The sequence below is a fragment of the Oryx dammah genome, unplaced genomic scaffold, assembly GCF_014754425.2.
Source record: "Oryx dammah isolate SB20612 unplaced genomic scaffold, SCBI_Odam_1.1 HiC_scaffold_28, whole genome shotgun sequence".
In the NCBI taxonomy this organism is placed as follows: Eukaryota; Metazoa; Chordata; class Mammalia; order Artiodactyla; family Bovidae; genus Oryx; species Oryx dammah.
The window spans coordinates 34,122,955-34,138,045 of NW_024070212.1; the positions used below are offsets into that span (position 1 = coordinate 34,122,955).

General features: G+C 36.9%; 1 protein-coding gene across 3 annotated transcripts in view; it reads left to right on the plus strand.

Annotated features, from left to right (window-relative positions):
• VAV3 (vav guanine nucleotide exchange factor 3) overlaps nucleotides 1-15,091 on the plus strand; it is a 425,211-nt gene that overhangs the window by 202,224 nt on the left and 207,896 nt on the right. For all 3 annotated transcript variants that reach the window (XM_040232183.1, XM_040232185.1, XM_040232184.1), the window contains 5 exons: nucleotides 83-151; nucleotides 2,963-3,066; nucleotides 4,688-4,787; nucleotides 10,464-10,559; nucleotides 13,925-13,993. In XM_040232183.1, the coding sequence (XP_040088117.1) occupies nucleotides 83-151; nucleotides 2,963-3,066; nucleotides 4,688-4,787; nucleotides 10,464-10,559; nucleotides 13,925-13,993 (438 nt within the window). The remainder of the gene's footprint in view (nucleotides 1-82; nucleotides 152-2,962; nucleotides 3,067-4,687; nucleotides 4,788-10,463; nucleotides 10,560-13,924; nucleotides 13,994-15,091) is intronic.

Sequence of the window (15,091 nt, forward strand, 5' to 3'; positions counted from 1 at the left end):
TTTATTGCTCCTTGATGAAAAACTGTCATCTGGATTAGGATAAGTTGTGATTAATTATTACCCCTCACTTCTCTCCTGGTAGTATTTCATGTCACCATTGAAAAGATTTCTGACAGCAGCAGAATTTGATTCAGTATTCATCAACATTCCTGTAAGTAAAAATTGCTAGTAAAAATGGAGCTACACTTCTATAAAATCTTTATTTACTTAGTGATTCTCTATTTGAACATTATACTCTCTAAGAAATTTAACCCAATTTTCTGCCTCCTGAGTTCTTATAGTCTTATTTTCTGGAAATAACTGCCATGTCATATTGTCAACCAAAAATCAATCAAAATGTATGCTGAACACGAATGAGTAAGAATCATGTACTTAATTGTTTGTCATGACAAGGTAGCCCCAGTTAATCCCTGGTGTTAGTCTCTTTGTCTCATGGGAGTTCCCTTCTGCCCAACTCCTTGCTCTCTTGTTCTCCAGCCCCTCCACCCCATCTTACAGACACCGTCCTGGCGTCATCCCTCTCTTCCACTTACTGCCATTCCTACAGTTCCCTGTTCTCTGCTTTTTGGTGTTTTCTACTTCTGGTTATAACATAATAAACTTCCATTTCTGAAATACACTGTTTCCTTCTGATAAAACAATCTGTTTTAATGATAAGATGTGAAGAACTTTTCTTCACATTTATACAATCATTACACATTTCAGGGTACCTTACAATCCTAAAAGAATATTTACCAAGAAGCCTAGAAGCAAGCCAAGTGCAATACTGTGTACAGTCTTGCTAGGCAAGATTCAACTTCCTAGTCCTCTGGAATTGGCCTTGGTTTTAACATATAACTTTTATATACAGTGTATAAGCTTTGATGTACAGACTTGCCTGTATCACCTGTGAGGTCCCTAATATTTTGATTCCTTTATATTGAGTGTTTCTGTGCATGAATTGATGAACTGTGGCATGTTGCCCTTGTTCCTGATTATGGCCAAATGAAGGCATTCTTATTGATTTGTAACATAGAAGGAAGAAAAAGCTCACGAATATCAAATGAATGCTTAGCATAAAACAAGCCACACAGGAGATTCCTTAAAAAACTGGAAATAGAACTGCCATATGACCCAGCAATCCCACTGCTGGGCATACACACTGAGGAAACAAGAATTGAAAGAGACACATGTACCCCGATGTTCATTGCAGCACTGTTTACAATAGCCGGGACATGGAAGCAACTTAGATGTCCATCAGCAGATGAATGGATAAGAAAGCTATGGTACATATACACAATGGAATATTACTCAGCCATTAAAAAGAACACATTTGAATCAGTTCTAATGGGGTGGATGAAACTGGAGCCTATTATACAGAGTGAAGTAAGCCAGAAAGAAAAACAGCAATACAGTATACTAACACATATATATGGAATTTAGAAAAATGGTAACGATAACCCTACATGTGAGACAGCAAAAGAGACACAGATGTAAAGAACATTCTTTTGGACTCTGTGGGAGAAGGCAAGGGTGGGATGATCTGAGAGAATAGTACTGAACCATGTATATTATCATATGTGAAACAGATCACCAGTCCAGGTTCGATGCATGAGACAGGGTGCTTAGGGCTGGTACACTGGGATGACCCAGAGGGATGAGATGGGGAGGGAGGTGGGAGGGGGTTTAGGATGGGGAACACATGTACACCCATGGCAGATTCATGTCAATGTATGGCAACACCAATACAATATTGTATAGTAATTAGCCTCCAACTAAATTAAAAAAAAAAAGAAAACAGATAACTAACAAGGACCTACTGTATAGCACAGAGAACTATATTCAATATTTTGGGATAATCTATAAGGGAAAAGAATCTGAAAAAGAATATATATATATATAAAACTGAATCACTGTGCTATATACCTAAAACTAACACAACATTGTAAATCAACTATACTTCAATAAAAAATAAATTAACAACAACAACAAAAAGCCACACATTCTAGAAAGATAAATATCAAACCCGTTATATACGGTTACCATAACTTAGGACCTGTTTGACAGTCCTTACTCTAATGGCTTTTCAATGCTCCTCAAAAAAGTGATAGAAGAAAAAATAGTGATGGGGCCAACATATTTGTGTTGTACTTACACCTACTGAGGAAAGCTATGCTCTGCAGTCAATGTATGCTGCAAGGTACATGGGAAGAGGTAGTGGGAGAATTGACACTTTGACTTGAACCTCGTCGTTTCCCAGCTGTGGTATGTATTTTACTGTCTGACTGAGAATGACTTGCTTATCAGGAAAAATGTGAAATTCTTGAGTTTTGAGTTGCCCTATTAAATGGCCTACTACAGTTTATTTGGTGCTTATTTATGCCATTAGTTGTCTGGTTTCAAGTAATTTAGTCTGATGATTGTTAGCTTAGCTCCAGGACACCACTAATTGACCCAAGTACAAATCTACATTTTCATGTCCCAAGGACATGAATCATTACTTTATCCTGTCAATAAAACATTAAGCATTTGGATAGTTTTATTTAAAAATTTAAAGTGATTATAAAATGAAAATGAACTGTACATATTTTAATACAAGGAATAAATTACCCTTTAATAACTAGTGAGATAATTTCTCTTTCCACAGGATACTGACATTTTGAGTCAGATCTGAAGTGGCTGTTTCCCATGTACATGGCCTCTCTCTTCTCTCCCTTTCTCCCGCCCTTCCCCTCTCCTCTCCTCCTCCTCTCCTTTCCTTTCCCCTTCCCCTTCTCTTTTCTTCCTCTTCTATCTTTCCCCTCCCCTTTCTTCCCCCCCTCCTCTTCCTCTTTTTACTGATGGGAGCAGGGTTATATATTGAGGGCATTCAGCAGATCCTTGAATGGCAAGTCTGGCAACAATAGGGATGCTGGGCTCCAGGTGATTTTTTTTTTTTTGGTTCTGATTCCTAATTTCTCTTGCCGTTGTTTTCTTTTCTAAGGAACTTGTGAAAGTTCATCGGAACCTAATGCAAGAGATTCATGATTCCATTGTGAATAAAAATGACCAGAACTTGTATCAAGTTTTCATTAACTACAAGGAAAGGTAACTTTTGGGTTTTAAACTTCGTGGCTATTAGTTTGTAATTACAGTGAGCGTTAGTATTAAAATTTCTCATAAATAGCTGTAAATACGGTTCATTAAGATACTACCTGTGAAGTAATTAGAACATGGGACAGTTAATCTCAGGGTGGTGGTTGAACTCTCTCTATATATACCAGGAAAAAAGAAAAAGATAAAAAGAGTTCAAGTTTTGCACTGAAAACCAGAAAGTGTAGGTTCTTGTACAGACCTATCACTCTTGAGTCCTGTACCTAGACTTCAGGAGGTCATCTTAAATCTCTGAGCCTCCTTTTCTTTGTAAATGTTAGGGGTACATTAGTTGGTACTTACTGCTTTTTCCAGCTCTAATAGCTTATAATTCTCTATTTTGGAGTATTAGATTCACAGGCAAAGTCAATTTCTCTTTCGGAGTTTGAAAAAAATCTTCTGAACAATTCACATGAATTAGAAGTACCAAGGAATTTTGCTTAAAATATAGCACTCTCTTTTTAAATCAAACCTTATAGTTCATAGTACCCAGAAGTGGCTAATTAGCTTCTTTGTGTCAACATTAGATAAATATTAATGTAGTAGTATTTTTTTCTACCAGAGAGCTAAAAGAAACTATAAATTAACCAGACTCTCTACAAAAATTGGTGTCACTCCAGAGATACCCTTCCTGAAGTAGACTCAGACCCCATGCAGTATGAATGATCTATCCAGCACATCTCAGGCCTCTCATTCCCACTTTTCAGATAATGTATTTTTCTTAATTAAAAAGTGGGAAGGAGTAGGAAGTTTATTAATGAGTGGAGTTGTAACTAGTGATTACAATGAAATTGTAGTAGAAAATAAAACTGTTCCTGAGTGAGCATAAACAGTGTAAAAGTTGATCTCAAATAGAAACTTGAACAGAAATTTTAATTTTGTTTTTGATGTATATGTGTACTCCAACAATGTGTGTGTATGCATCCTAAGTGTCCGACTCTTTGCAACCCCATGGACTGTAGCCCTCCAGGCTCCTCTGTCCATGGAATTCTCCAGACAAGAATACTGGAGTGGATTCCCATTTGCTCCTTCCAGGAGATCTTCCTGACCAGGGATAGAACCTGAGTCTCTTGTGTCTCCTGCATTGGCAGGCGGTTTCTTTACCACTAGCACCACCTGGGAAGCCCACTCCAACAATATTAACAGTCATAAAGTTTGATTGTAAAATCCGCCTGCTATAAAAATGTACATGGAATCAATTCCATTCAAATTTAGAAATTAAAAATAGTCACTTTTAATACCATAAATATGAGTGACCCTAATTCTGGGACTGTAAGTGTGTATGTGCTCAGTTGCTAAGTTGTGTTTGACTCTTTGTGACCCCATGGACTTAGCCCGTAGGCTCATCTCTCCATTGGATTTTCTAGGTAAGAATGCTGTAAGTGTGGTGTGTGTTCAAAGAAATGAGAAAACTGAGGTTCTGAGTAATCTGTCCAGGGTTACTTAGTAAGAAGTGCAGGATGAGTGAGATTTGCTTTGGTTATATCTAACTGTGGATTTAAGTAGATGGATTTCCTTTTCTACTTTAATCTTGCCTTTTTGTCCTCAGCTTTCTTTCTCTCTCTCTTCCTTTCAGATTGGTTATTTATGGGCAGTACTGCAGTGGAGTGGAGTCGGCCATCTCTAGTTTAGACTACATTTCTAAGACAAAAGAAGATGTCAAACTGAAATTAGAGGTGCCTGTTTATTTTTTGTTTGTATATATCACAGAGTAATATAAACTAAAACAATATATTTCTTCTCATGATCATTGCAACTGTAAATTTCCATGAATTCTAAGTGTGATTTCATAAAATATTAGATAGCCCTCTAAAATAATAATGTGGCAGTAATAACAACAGTAGTAAAATAGATTTATGGCTCTTTTACATGGATTATCTCATTAGGCCCTCATGACTTTGTCAGATACATACAATTAATTTTCTTATCTTATGGATAAGGAAGCCAAGGTTGCGAGAGATTAGGAGTAATTTACCCAGGGAAGTAAAAGGTACTGGATGAGTAAGATATATTTGAGATAATCTGTACATAGATTTAAATTGTTTATTAAAAATATAAGATATTTAGGGGCAGGTGTATAAAAAGGGCATGAATTTTGCCCATAAGAAGTAAGACAAGACACATACACATATGATGAGATTAAGTAGTAAGCACTCTTTGCCAGGGGTCCATGAGTAAGACTGAGTAATTACTTCAGTGTGGTTAGTCTATAGAAGATTTATCTAAAGAGGTGGCATTTGAATTAGGTCTCTAATGAATGGGGTAGGTCTTGATAGATGAGATTCCTTGTAGAGAATTCTGTAAGAATTGGTATGTCTTGGCCAGAAGAGTCAGTAAAGGTTGAGAAATGGCAAGTAGATTAGTATGAGCAAAGCACCTGGTAACAATGGAAAATAAGTCTGGAAACTGTGTTGTCATTTTTTTTTTTTTTTGTACATATTTTTTCCCCCATAAGAAGGGTTTGCAATTTTAAAAACTTTTGAAAAATGATTATTTCTGTGTTATATGAATTGTCATTTCAAATATATTATCCGTATGTTTGGATCTTCTTAAAGTTCAGGTAGAGATGTATAATCCACTCTTGGGTGACTGTGGGTGGCTTGGTTGGCCCTCTCATACCCTCCTTGCTGCTGAATTGGGTTTAACCACAAGGTCAGGTGATAAACAAGGAAAAATAGATAGAGGATTTTTAAATGAGAGCCCCTTCACTGTTGAGCATATCTGGTCTGATTTCCTAACTCATAATTCCCACAAAGGGGAGCTGTTGGTGAGAAAGTTTGCACATCAACAGGCTACCAGGTAACTGTACTAATTTTATACCATAGATCCTTCTTTCTTACCTCCTACAGTCCCTTGATGATGTGGATCTTGTGTCTGGAGATGATTTGAGTCACCACTGAATGACATCCTTACCACCTTATTCGCTGAAAGGGCTTCTGCTCCTCTTTAGAGAACCGAGCCTCATCAGTTTAGAACTGTAGGACATCTTGAGTCAAATTAAAATACAAAGGTCAAGTTAAAACTTTACAACTTACACAGTGATTACCTAATGAAGCTATCATTAAGGCAGTATTTTTAAAATGATACATAATTCTCGTTCAAGAGAAGAGTCAGCAAGTGGACAATCAAACCTTCATTATATTCTCAACGTTATTTTTGAAGGTTACTCTCCCTTCTTTTCAGGGTCACTGTCAAAATCCTGCCCAGTAAGCATACCTTCAATCTCTAGAGTTATAGTTTCTGTAGTCATTGTAAATCTTAGGGAAAGAGAGACCCTCAGACTGAGTTTGAAGGCTGAGTGTGAGGTGATGCTGCTTGTCTTTTCCCCAGCTGAAATGTCCCTATTCTAACCATGGCCCTGATTTGGAAATATTTAATCAAATACTTACTATAAGCCTTCAAAACATAGTCTTTGCTAAAACTGTCTTCTGCAAGTCCCAGCATTGGAGAGGGAAAGCTGCCTTATTATTGGTTTCTTTCTGCCTCCCTCATGTTTTCTGTTTTGTGGTTATTGTTATTCTTGATGATTTCTGCCTTTTTTCACCCCTATTGTAGAACCAAAGTAACATGGGATAAAGGGTAATGGAGTCCCTTTACCTTGCTCTAAAAGGTGGCTCATCCCTATTCCAATTTCTTTTCAATTAGGGTTAAGAGTTGAAGCTAAGCACTTGACTGGATGTTGTGGAAGAATCATTTCTACCCTTTATTTACTTTCAATACTAATAAGCATTTTACCTTTAGGGAGTCTCAGCCCCCCAACTGTAGTTAATGCCAGCAGTGTTAGATTCTTTACTTCTTAAGCCTATAACTTAGAACTTGAATTAATTTTACCCCAAAAGTTTTAAACTGATTTCCATACATAAAGTGAGTTTTAAATGTGTAACATTTTCGTTCTTAACACTGTGTTAAGATGGCATAACATAACAAGTGTAAGATACAACCTCAGTTTCTGAGACACTTAAAATGCAGCTGGCAAAATGAGACCCATTCATTACAATAATATTAGCAGTTTGACCTCCTATTTGAGACTCCTGATCCAGAACTTGTTACAAGCTATGGAACCAAGAAATCAGTGAAATAGTTATCCATCCAGTGAACTGCAGCAATTTACAAGACATAAGCTAACATGTCAGGATGTGTCCCCGGTTCTTGCCTGAGAGCTCTAGTCAAACATTCACTAACTCATTATGGTCATTGGAGCTAATGGTGTTTGTTTCTGTAGTCCTGATAATATATCTTCCATGTTCTGGAAAAGCTAAGTATGGGCAAAATGGAAACAGAAGAGTATTTTCTTGAATAAAACTCCTTCCATGAACTGGAAAATTCCTTGGTCTTGGTTATGTAATTGTCTGAGGATTTTGAACTTAAGGCAATGGCACCCCCACTCCAGTACTCTTGCCTGGAAAATCCCATGGTTGGAGGAGCCTGGTAGGCTGCAGTCCATGGGGTCGCTAAGAGTCGGACACGACTGAGCGACTTCACTTTCACTTTTCACTTTCATGCATTGGAGAAGGAAATGGCAACCCACTCCAGCATTCTTGCCTGGGGAATCCCAGGGACGGGGGAGCCTGGTGGGCTGCCGTCTGTGGGGTCGCACAGAGTTGGACACGACTGAAGTGACTTAGCAGCAGCAGCAGCAGGTTGCTCACAAATAAATATATTTTTATGATACCTTGCTTTTTTTTGGAATGAAATCATGAATATGTGAGCAACAGTAAAATCAGAAAATCAACCTGTTCAAGAGTTGCCAAACTTGATTTAAATTCAGGCTTTGACACTACAAATTCAAAGTATGTTCCTCAAAGTTGTAGTTAACATCAAAAGAATGAACCAGTTAATACTATTTTTCAGTAAACTTTTAAGAAAGTAGAATATGAGATTAAAAAAATAATATTGGAGGCTTTAAAAACTTTGAATTCAGTAGTGGGTTTATATTTTAGCAAATTTTTGGAGTCAGTCATTCGATTTCATTCATTTCAACTAACAAATTCTTAAGAGGTATAAAAATATATTGTTTAGTCACTCAGTCCTGTCTGACTCTTTGAGAACCCATGGACTGCCGCATGTCAGGCCTTCCTGTCCATTGCCAACTCCCAGAGGTAGTCAAACTCATGTCCATTGAGTCGGTGATGCCATCCAACCATCTCATCCTCTGTCATCCCCTTCTCCTCCCGCTTACAATCTTTCCCAGCATCAGGGTCTTTTCAAATGAGTCAGTTCTTTGCATAAGGTGGCCAAAGTATTGGAGTTTCAGCTTCAACATCAGTCCTTCCAATGAATATTCAGGACTGATTTCCTTTAGGATGGACTGGTTGGATCTCCTTGCAGTTCAAGGGACTCTCAAGAGTCTTCTCTAATACCATGGTTCAAAAGCATCAATTCTTCAGTGCTCAGCTTTCTTTATAGTCCAACTCTCACATCCATACATGACTACTGGAAAAACCATAGATTGACTAGACGGACCTCTGTTGGCAAAGTAGTGGCTCTCCTTTTTAATACGCTGTCTAGGTTGGTCACAGCTTTTCTTCCAAGGAGCAAGCATCTTTTAATTTCATGGCTGTAGTCACCATCTGCAGTGATGTTGGAGCCCAAAAAAATAAGTCTGTCACCATTTCCATTGTGTCCCCATCAATTTACTATGAAGTGATGGGACCAGATGCCATGATCTTAGTTTTCTGAATGTTGAATTTTAAACCAACTTTTTCAATCTCCTCTTTCACTTTCATCAAGAGGCTCTTTACTTCTTTGCTTCCTGCCATTAGGGTGGTGTCATCTGCATATATAAGGTTACTGATATCTCTTCCGGCAATCTTGATTCCAGCTAGTGCTTCATCCAGTTCAGCATTTCTCATGAAGTACTCTGCATATAAGTTAAATAAGCAGGATGACAATATACAGCCTTGACATACTCCTTTCCCGATTTGGAACCAGTCTGTTGTTTGTTCCATGTCCAGTTCTAACTGTTGCTTCTTGACCTGCATACAGATTTCTCAGGATGCAGGTTAGGTGGTCTGGTATTCTTATCTCTTTCAGAATTTTCCACAGTTTGTTGTGATCCACACAGTCAAAGGCTTTGGGGCATAGTCAATAAAGCAAGTAGATGTTTTTCTGGAACTCTTGCTTTTTCGATGATCCAATGGATGTTGGCAATGGTTCCGCTGCCTTTTCTAAATCTAGCTTGTACATCTGGAAGATCATGGTTCATATACTGTTAAAGCCTGGCTTGGAGAATTTTGAGCATTATTTTGCTAGTGTGTGAGATGACTGCAATTGTGCGGTAGTTTGAGCATTCTTTTGCTTTGCCTTTCTTTGGGATTGGAATGAAAACTGACCTTTTCCAGTCCTGTGGCCACTGTGCAAATTTTCTGGCATATTGATTGAAACACTTACACAGCATCATCTTCCAGGATTTGAAGTAGCTCTATCGGAATTCCATTACCTCCACTAGCTTTGTTCGTAGTGATGCTTCTTAAGGCCCACTTGACTTTCACATTCCAGGATATCTGGCTCTAGGTGAGTGATCACACCATTGTGATTATCTGGGTCATGAACATCTTTTTTGTACAGTTCTTCTGTGTATTCTTGCCACCTCTTCTTTATATCTTCTGCTTCTGTTAAGTCCCTACCACTTCTGTCCTTTATCGAGCCCATCTTTGCATGAAAAGTTCCCTTGGTATCTCTAACTTTCTTGAAGAAACCTCTAGTCTTTCCCATTTTATTGTTTTCCTCTATTCCTCACTGAGGAAGGTGTTCTTATTGCTCCTATATAAAAATATATTAGGAAAGATATTATACATATATATTTATGACAATAATGAAAAGACCCACAAAGCACAGAGAGGTAGAACAATTTTTATTGTAACTAACACCCTAGAAGTAAAGCTCTTCAAGAGGATGGTGGATTTTGCTGGAAATTAGAGAAAGCACATAGCAGTTGGTGAGAACCAAATGAACCAAAGTTATAATGGTGGGGAAGGCACATAATGGGTCTGATGAATGGGACTTGTTCTTGATTCCTGGTTCATAGGCCTGCTTAGAGAGACTGGTGAAAGGTTAAGTGCTAAGTGGAAGAAGATGCTGAAGGACCACTAGAGAAAATAACTTTCATGTGTAGAATAGGTCTGTGTATATATTCCTATTTATAGCTGAAATCCTGCAAGTTTTGTTTGTCTGTTTTGATTTTTCTTTGATGACACTTCCTGTTTTTAAAAAAGGGGGATCATTAAGGAAAAGAGCAAAATATTTATTGTATAATAGCAGTTTTGCGAAGGCTTTTGCATCTTTTAATGTTTGTATTATGACTTCCTTTGATAAAACTAACAAAGTTAAATTAAAAAAATATATTTCATTAGGAATGCTCTAAAAGAGCAAACAATGGGAAATTTACTCTTCGAGATTTGCTTGTGGTTCCTATGCAGCGTGTTTTGAAGTACCACCTTCTCCTTCAGGTATGTAACTTAAAATTGCTTGTCCATTCATTAATTCAACCAAGCAGTAATGAAGCATCAATTATGCTCAGAAACGTGATATTTGGAGCCCTTTCCCTTACATTTTTCAATTATGAGGATGGCTAAATGGGAAATAATAGAACAGCTGGAAAAGTTTTCCTCCTTTTGTATGAAGGTAATTCTGTATCTTTTTTTCATAAAGCTATATTTTATGTCTTGCAAACAGAAGTGGCTCCAAAATTTTCTAAAAATTAAAAACCACGCAAAACAAATACAAATATCCCCTCAACAACCAAGTCTTCTGTCGTTAGCAGTAATCATTGATTAGAATCTCAGTGTTGTGATACACTTGAGTTTTGGCAGTTTACTTGTGTTAGAACTTGTGCCTTATAACCATAAATGAAAGAGAATTGTGTCGCATTCTGTGTTGCTTTCTGCTATACTAAATTATAATAAGACTACATTTATTTTGAAGTGATTCTTGTTATAACCCCAAAGCTTATGGTTTCCACGGTTAGTCTTCTAATGAGGGTGGAGAGTCTTATAAATTTAATTTGATAGCTGTACCAGGAGACTCATTAGTTTTGCTCCAAAGAAATGTCTTACTGTATTAGTCTGTCAGCTCTGCTGATGCTTGTGAAATGTCATTTTTAAAAGATCTACTACCTGTATGTGAATATAATTCTGAATTTGCTGTGCTTTATACATCTTATATATTAAATTTCTTGAACTGTAGCTGCAAAATTATTAGTCATTTCTATTTTTGTTCTACTGAGAAATCAGAAAAATTCCAATGCTGATTATTCCTTAAAAATGCATTAAAACATTTATGAGACCTAAACTCAAAGAAACTTAATCAAATTGCATTTTATGAAAAAATAATAAGGAAGACTTAGGCAGTCAGTTTCTGAGATATCATGAAACTAAAAACATATCACAGAAGAAGATAATTTATTTTGTAACTTTGGGATAGTCAAATATTGATTGAAGAATTTAAAAGGTGCGGTTTTCAAGAAATACCTATTTTGGTCACTTAAAAGATTTTAGACTTATAAAAGTATAAAATATGACCATACATTTTAGAAAATCAGCGAACTTTTTTTCCCCTTAACTTCTCTTGGGTTGTTTGATATTTTAAATTTCAAAAGTATATTTAGCTCCATGATGTTTTTTTTTTAAGTAGGGAAAGTTTTATCTGGGATACCACACTTAGATAAAAATTCTAGAAATGTTTTTCCATCTCAAAATAATGTAGAGTAGAATTAATTTGTCTATTTAGAAATATGTTGAATACATGTGTGAATTGAACATTTTCTACTTACTACTGTATTTTAGTGGGTAAATAATTTTTGAAATGCCTTATGATTTGCAATCACAGATTTATAAAATTAAAATATTTTATAGTGAGATTTGAAACTTTGAGAATACTTTACTTTTATTATTTAATAGAGGAAGAGTAAAAATAGAAATGAATATAACTGTAACAGGTTTATTATACTTAACAGATTTGGTATTTGTAGGTTCTGTTGACTAGAAACACTAATGGTTTTGAATTCAGCAAAGACTTCTGAATGGCTTCCATGTTCCACATTATAGTGTGAGACTCTCAACAATATAAAACTGCCCTCCTCACACTGACAAATCTCACTGTTTAGATAGGGAAAATGAAAAGTAATTTGCCAAATACAATACAATGTGATAAGTATGCCAAAGGTACAAAGGTGGTACAAATAAAGACCTAGTTAATTATGGCTTGAATAGAGGCCTCTGTTGTAGAAAGCTTCACAGAGGAGCTATTCTTGAGCTTTGAAGGAAGAATAATGGTTTGACAGGTGGATTAGAGAGAAAGGGCTTTAGAGGAGAGAAAACACCATGCCTAATGGGATCAGATATTAGAACGTGTTTTGAGAATTGCAATTAATTTAGTGGAAATAGGACATAGGTTGTTTGAATGGAAGTGAAGAGAGAAGTTGAGGGAGGTTTGCAGAATTCATACCATGAGGCATCTATGAAGAATGGATGACAGCCTGAAGCTTTTGTGGGTTTCCCAGAAGTTCAAATAACAGGATCTAACTTACATTTAGAGATTCAACTCCGATGTTAGTAGAGTGAATAGATTAGCAAGGAAATAATAGAGTAGTCAATAGTGAATAGAGTAGTGCAGAAAGACTGCAAGGTGGAAGACGAAACAGAAGCCTGTAGTGGCAGTGGGGGTGGTTGCAAGGAGAAGGATCAAGTTAGCATCAACAGAACATCGTGAGAGAGAGAGAGGGAAGAGTCAGGGGTACCTGTTAGGTTTTGGCTTAAGTGATAAAGGTGCTATCATTCAGTAAAACATAAACAGGGACAAGAGTAGGAATGTGGGTGAAGGTTCATTACATTTGGACATGCTGGACTTAAGGGTCTTGTGAGATACCAAATAGAACTATTTAATAGGACATTTGAGGCTGGAACTCAGGTGTGAATTCTGGACTGAGCACATTCATTTGAGAGTGAACTGCCCCACTAGGTAGTAGGTGATGCTATGGCAGTGGTTGTGATAGAATTCATAGAGTATGTAAAGTAAGAATAACAGAAGAGTAAGGTGAAAATCTAGGGAATAATAACTGATTTCTAAGGTGCAGACAAAGAAAGAAGAAAGTTGAAAGACTGATGAATAGGCTGACATTTAAGATGAGCTAACAAGTAACAAAATCACTGCAGATGGTGACTGCAGCCATGAAATTAAAAGACGCTTACTTCTTGGAAGAAAAGTTATGACCAACCTAGATAGCATATTGAAAAGCAGAGACATTACTTTGCCAACAAAGGTCTGTCTAGTCAAGGCTATGGTTTTTCCAGTGGTCATGTATGGATGTGAGAGTTGGACTATGAAGAAAGCTGAGCGCCGAAGAATTGATGGTTTTGAACTGTGGTGTTGGAGAAGACTCTTGAGAGTCCCTTGGACTGCAAGGAGATCCAACCAGTCCATTCTGAAGGAGATCAGCCCTGGGTGTTCTTTGGAAGGAATGATGCTAAAGCTGAAACGCCAGTACTTTGGCCACCTCATGCGAAGAGTTGACTCTTTGGAAAAGACTCTGATGATGGGAGGGATTGGGGGCAGGAGAAAAAGGGGATGACAGAGGATGAGATGGCTGGATGGCATCACTGACTCGATGGATGTGAGTTTGAGTGAACTCCAGGAGATGGTGATGGACAGGGAGGCCTGGTGTGCTGCAATTCATGAGGTCGCAAACAGAACCTGGTTATATCAGATTTATCACTTTATGGTACAAACAATGATAAAATGGTTTATTTGTAAAATGTTTTCTTTAGTTTTTGTTTTAATTTGGTGAAAGTAGTACTAAACCATATCTTCCAAATAGGAGCTGGTCAAACATACCACTGATCCTTTGGAGAAGGCAAATCTGAAACTGGCTCTTGATGCAATGAAGGTAAGAGAAATGCATCATTAGGTTGTTTGTATTTCTCATTCTTACTGGAAAGCAGTGACTACAAACTGCTAATACATATGTATGAGATGCTAATAGAAACTATAATAGCTATAAGTATTTATGTAGTTTTATTATTAGTGGGGAGAGCTGGGTATTTTTAACTGAAATTGATACCCTTGCATGGATTTAATTATTGGACAAAAACTAAAACCAAGAGGTATATTAAAATAACTTTTGTTATTTATGAAAGCATGTCCCCTTCGATAACCACCAGGAACGATTAAATAGAAAGGTTTTATTTCATTCTTTTTATGGCTACTGATAGAAAACTGTTGACTTATGCAAGCAGCTAATGACTTTAGAACACTGGTGTGACTTGTTTTCCTCAAGTGAGGATATCTGCCAGCTTTATCTTCATGGATGCTGTACATCAGTAAAGTGGATCAATCTGGGTTTCTATTTCTAGTAAATCTGAAAATTAAGAACTTTTGATACAAGTAGATAAAGGCAGACATTTTGAATGTATTGGGCAATGCATAAAACCCCAATTTCTCTGCTATGCTGGACTTAGACTTTGCAAGAAATAATATTTGCCCCAACTTAAAACATACCCAAGTATTTGTTCTGGAGACAAAATGCCAACATGACTCTACTCAAAACAATGCATAATGCTTACCCGTGTCCCTGTGCGAATCTCAGTGTTAGCTCTGCTGTTTACTGACTTGAATACCATACCAGGAAGCAGCACACAATTATTTATTATTATTTAAAGAAAGATTCCAAGTTTCCAGTTTTTTAAAGAAATCTGTTATAGAGATATTCTATGAAAAATCAGGTTTTCATTTAGAACAAAGTTAGGAACTGCTCTTTGTCTGAGTTCTGTTCCTGCTGTTGCAGGTGAATATAAGAGGGTAGGGGAAAAAAGAAAAAGAACCCAGAAAACAGGAAAAATCTGGAGCACCTATAATAAAAATAGCTGGTTACAGTATGGAAAGATTAGCTAATGTTTCCTCAAATATGAGAAAAGATGTTTCAAAATAGGTAAAGGCACATGGAAAAGCAAGGCCAGTGTTGTTTGTGCTCTTCGTTCATTTTCTC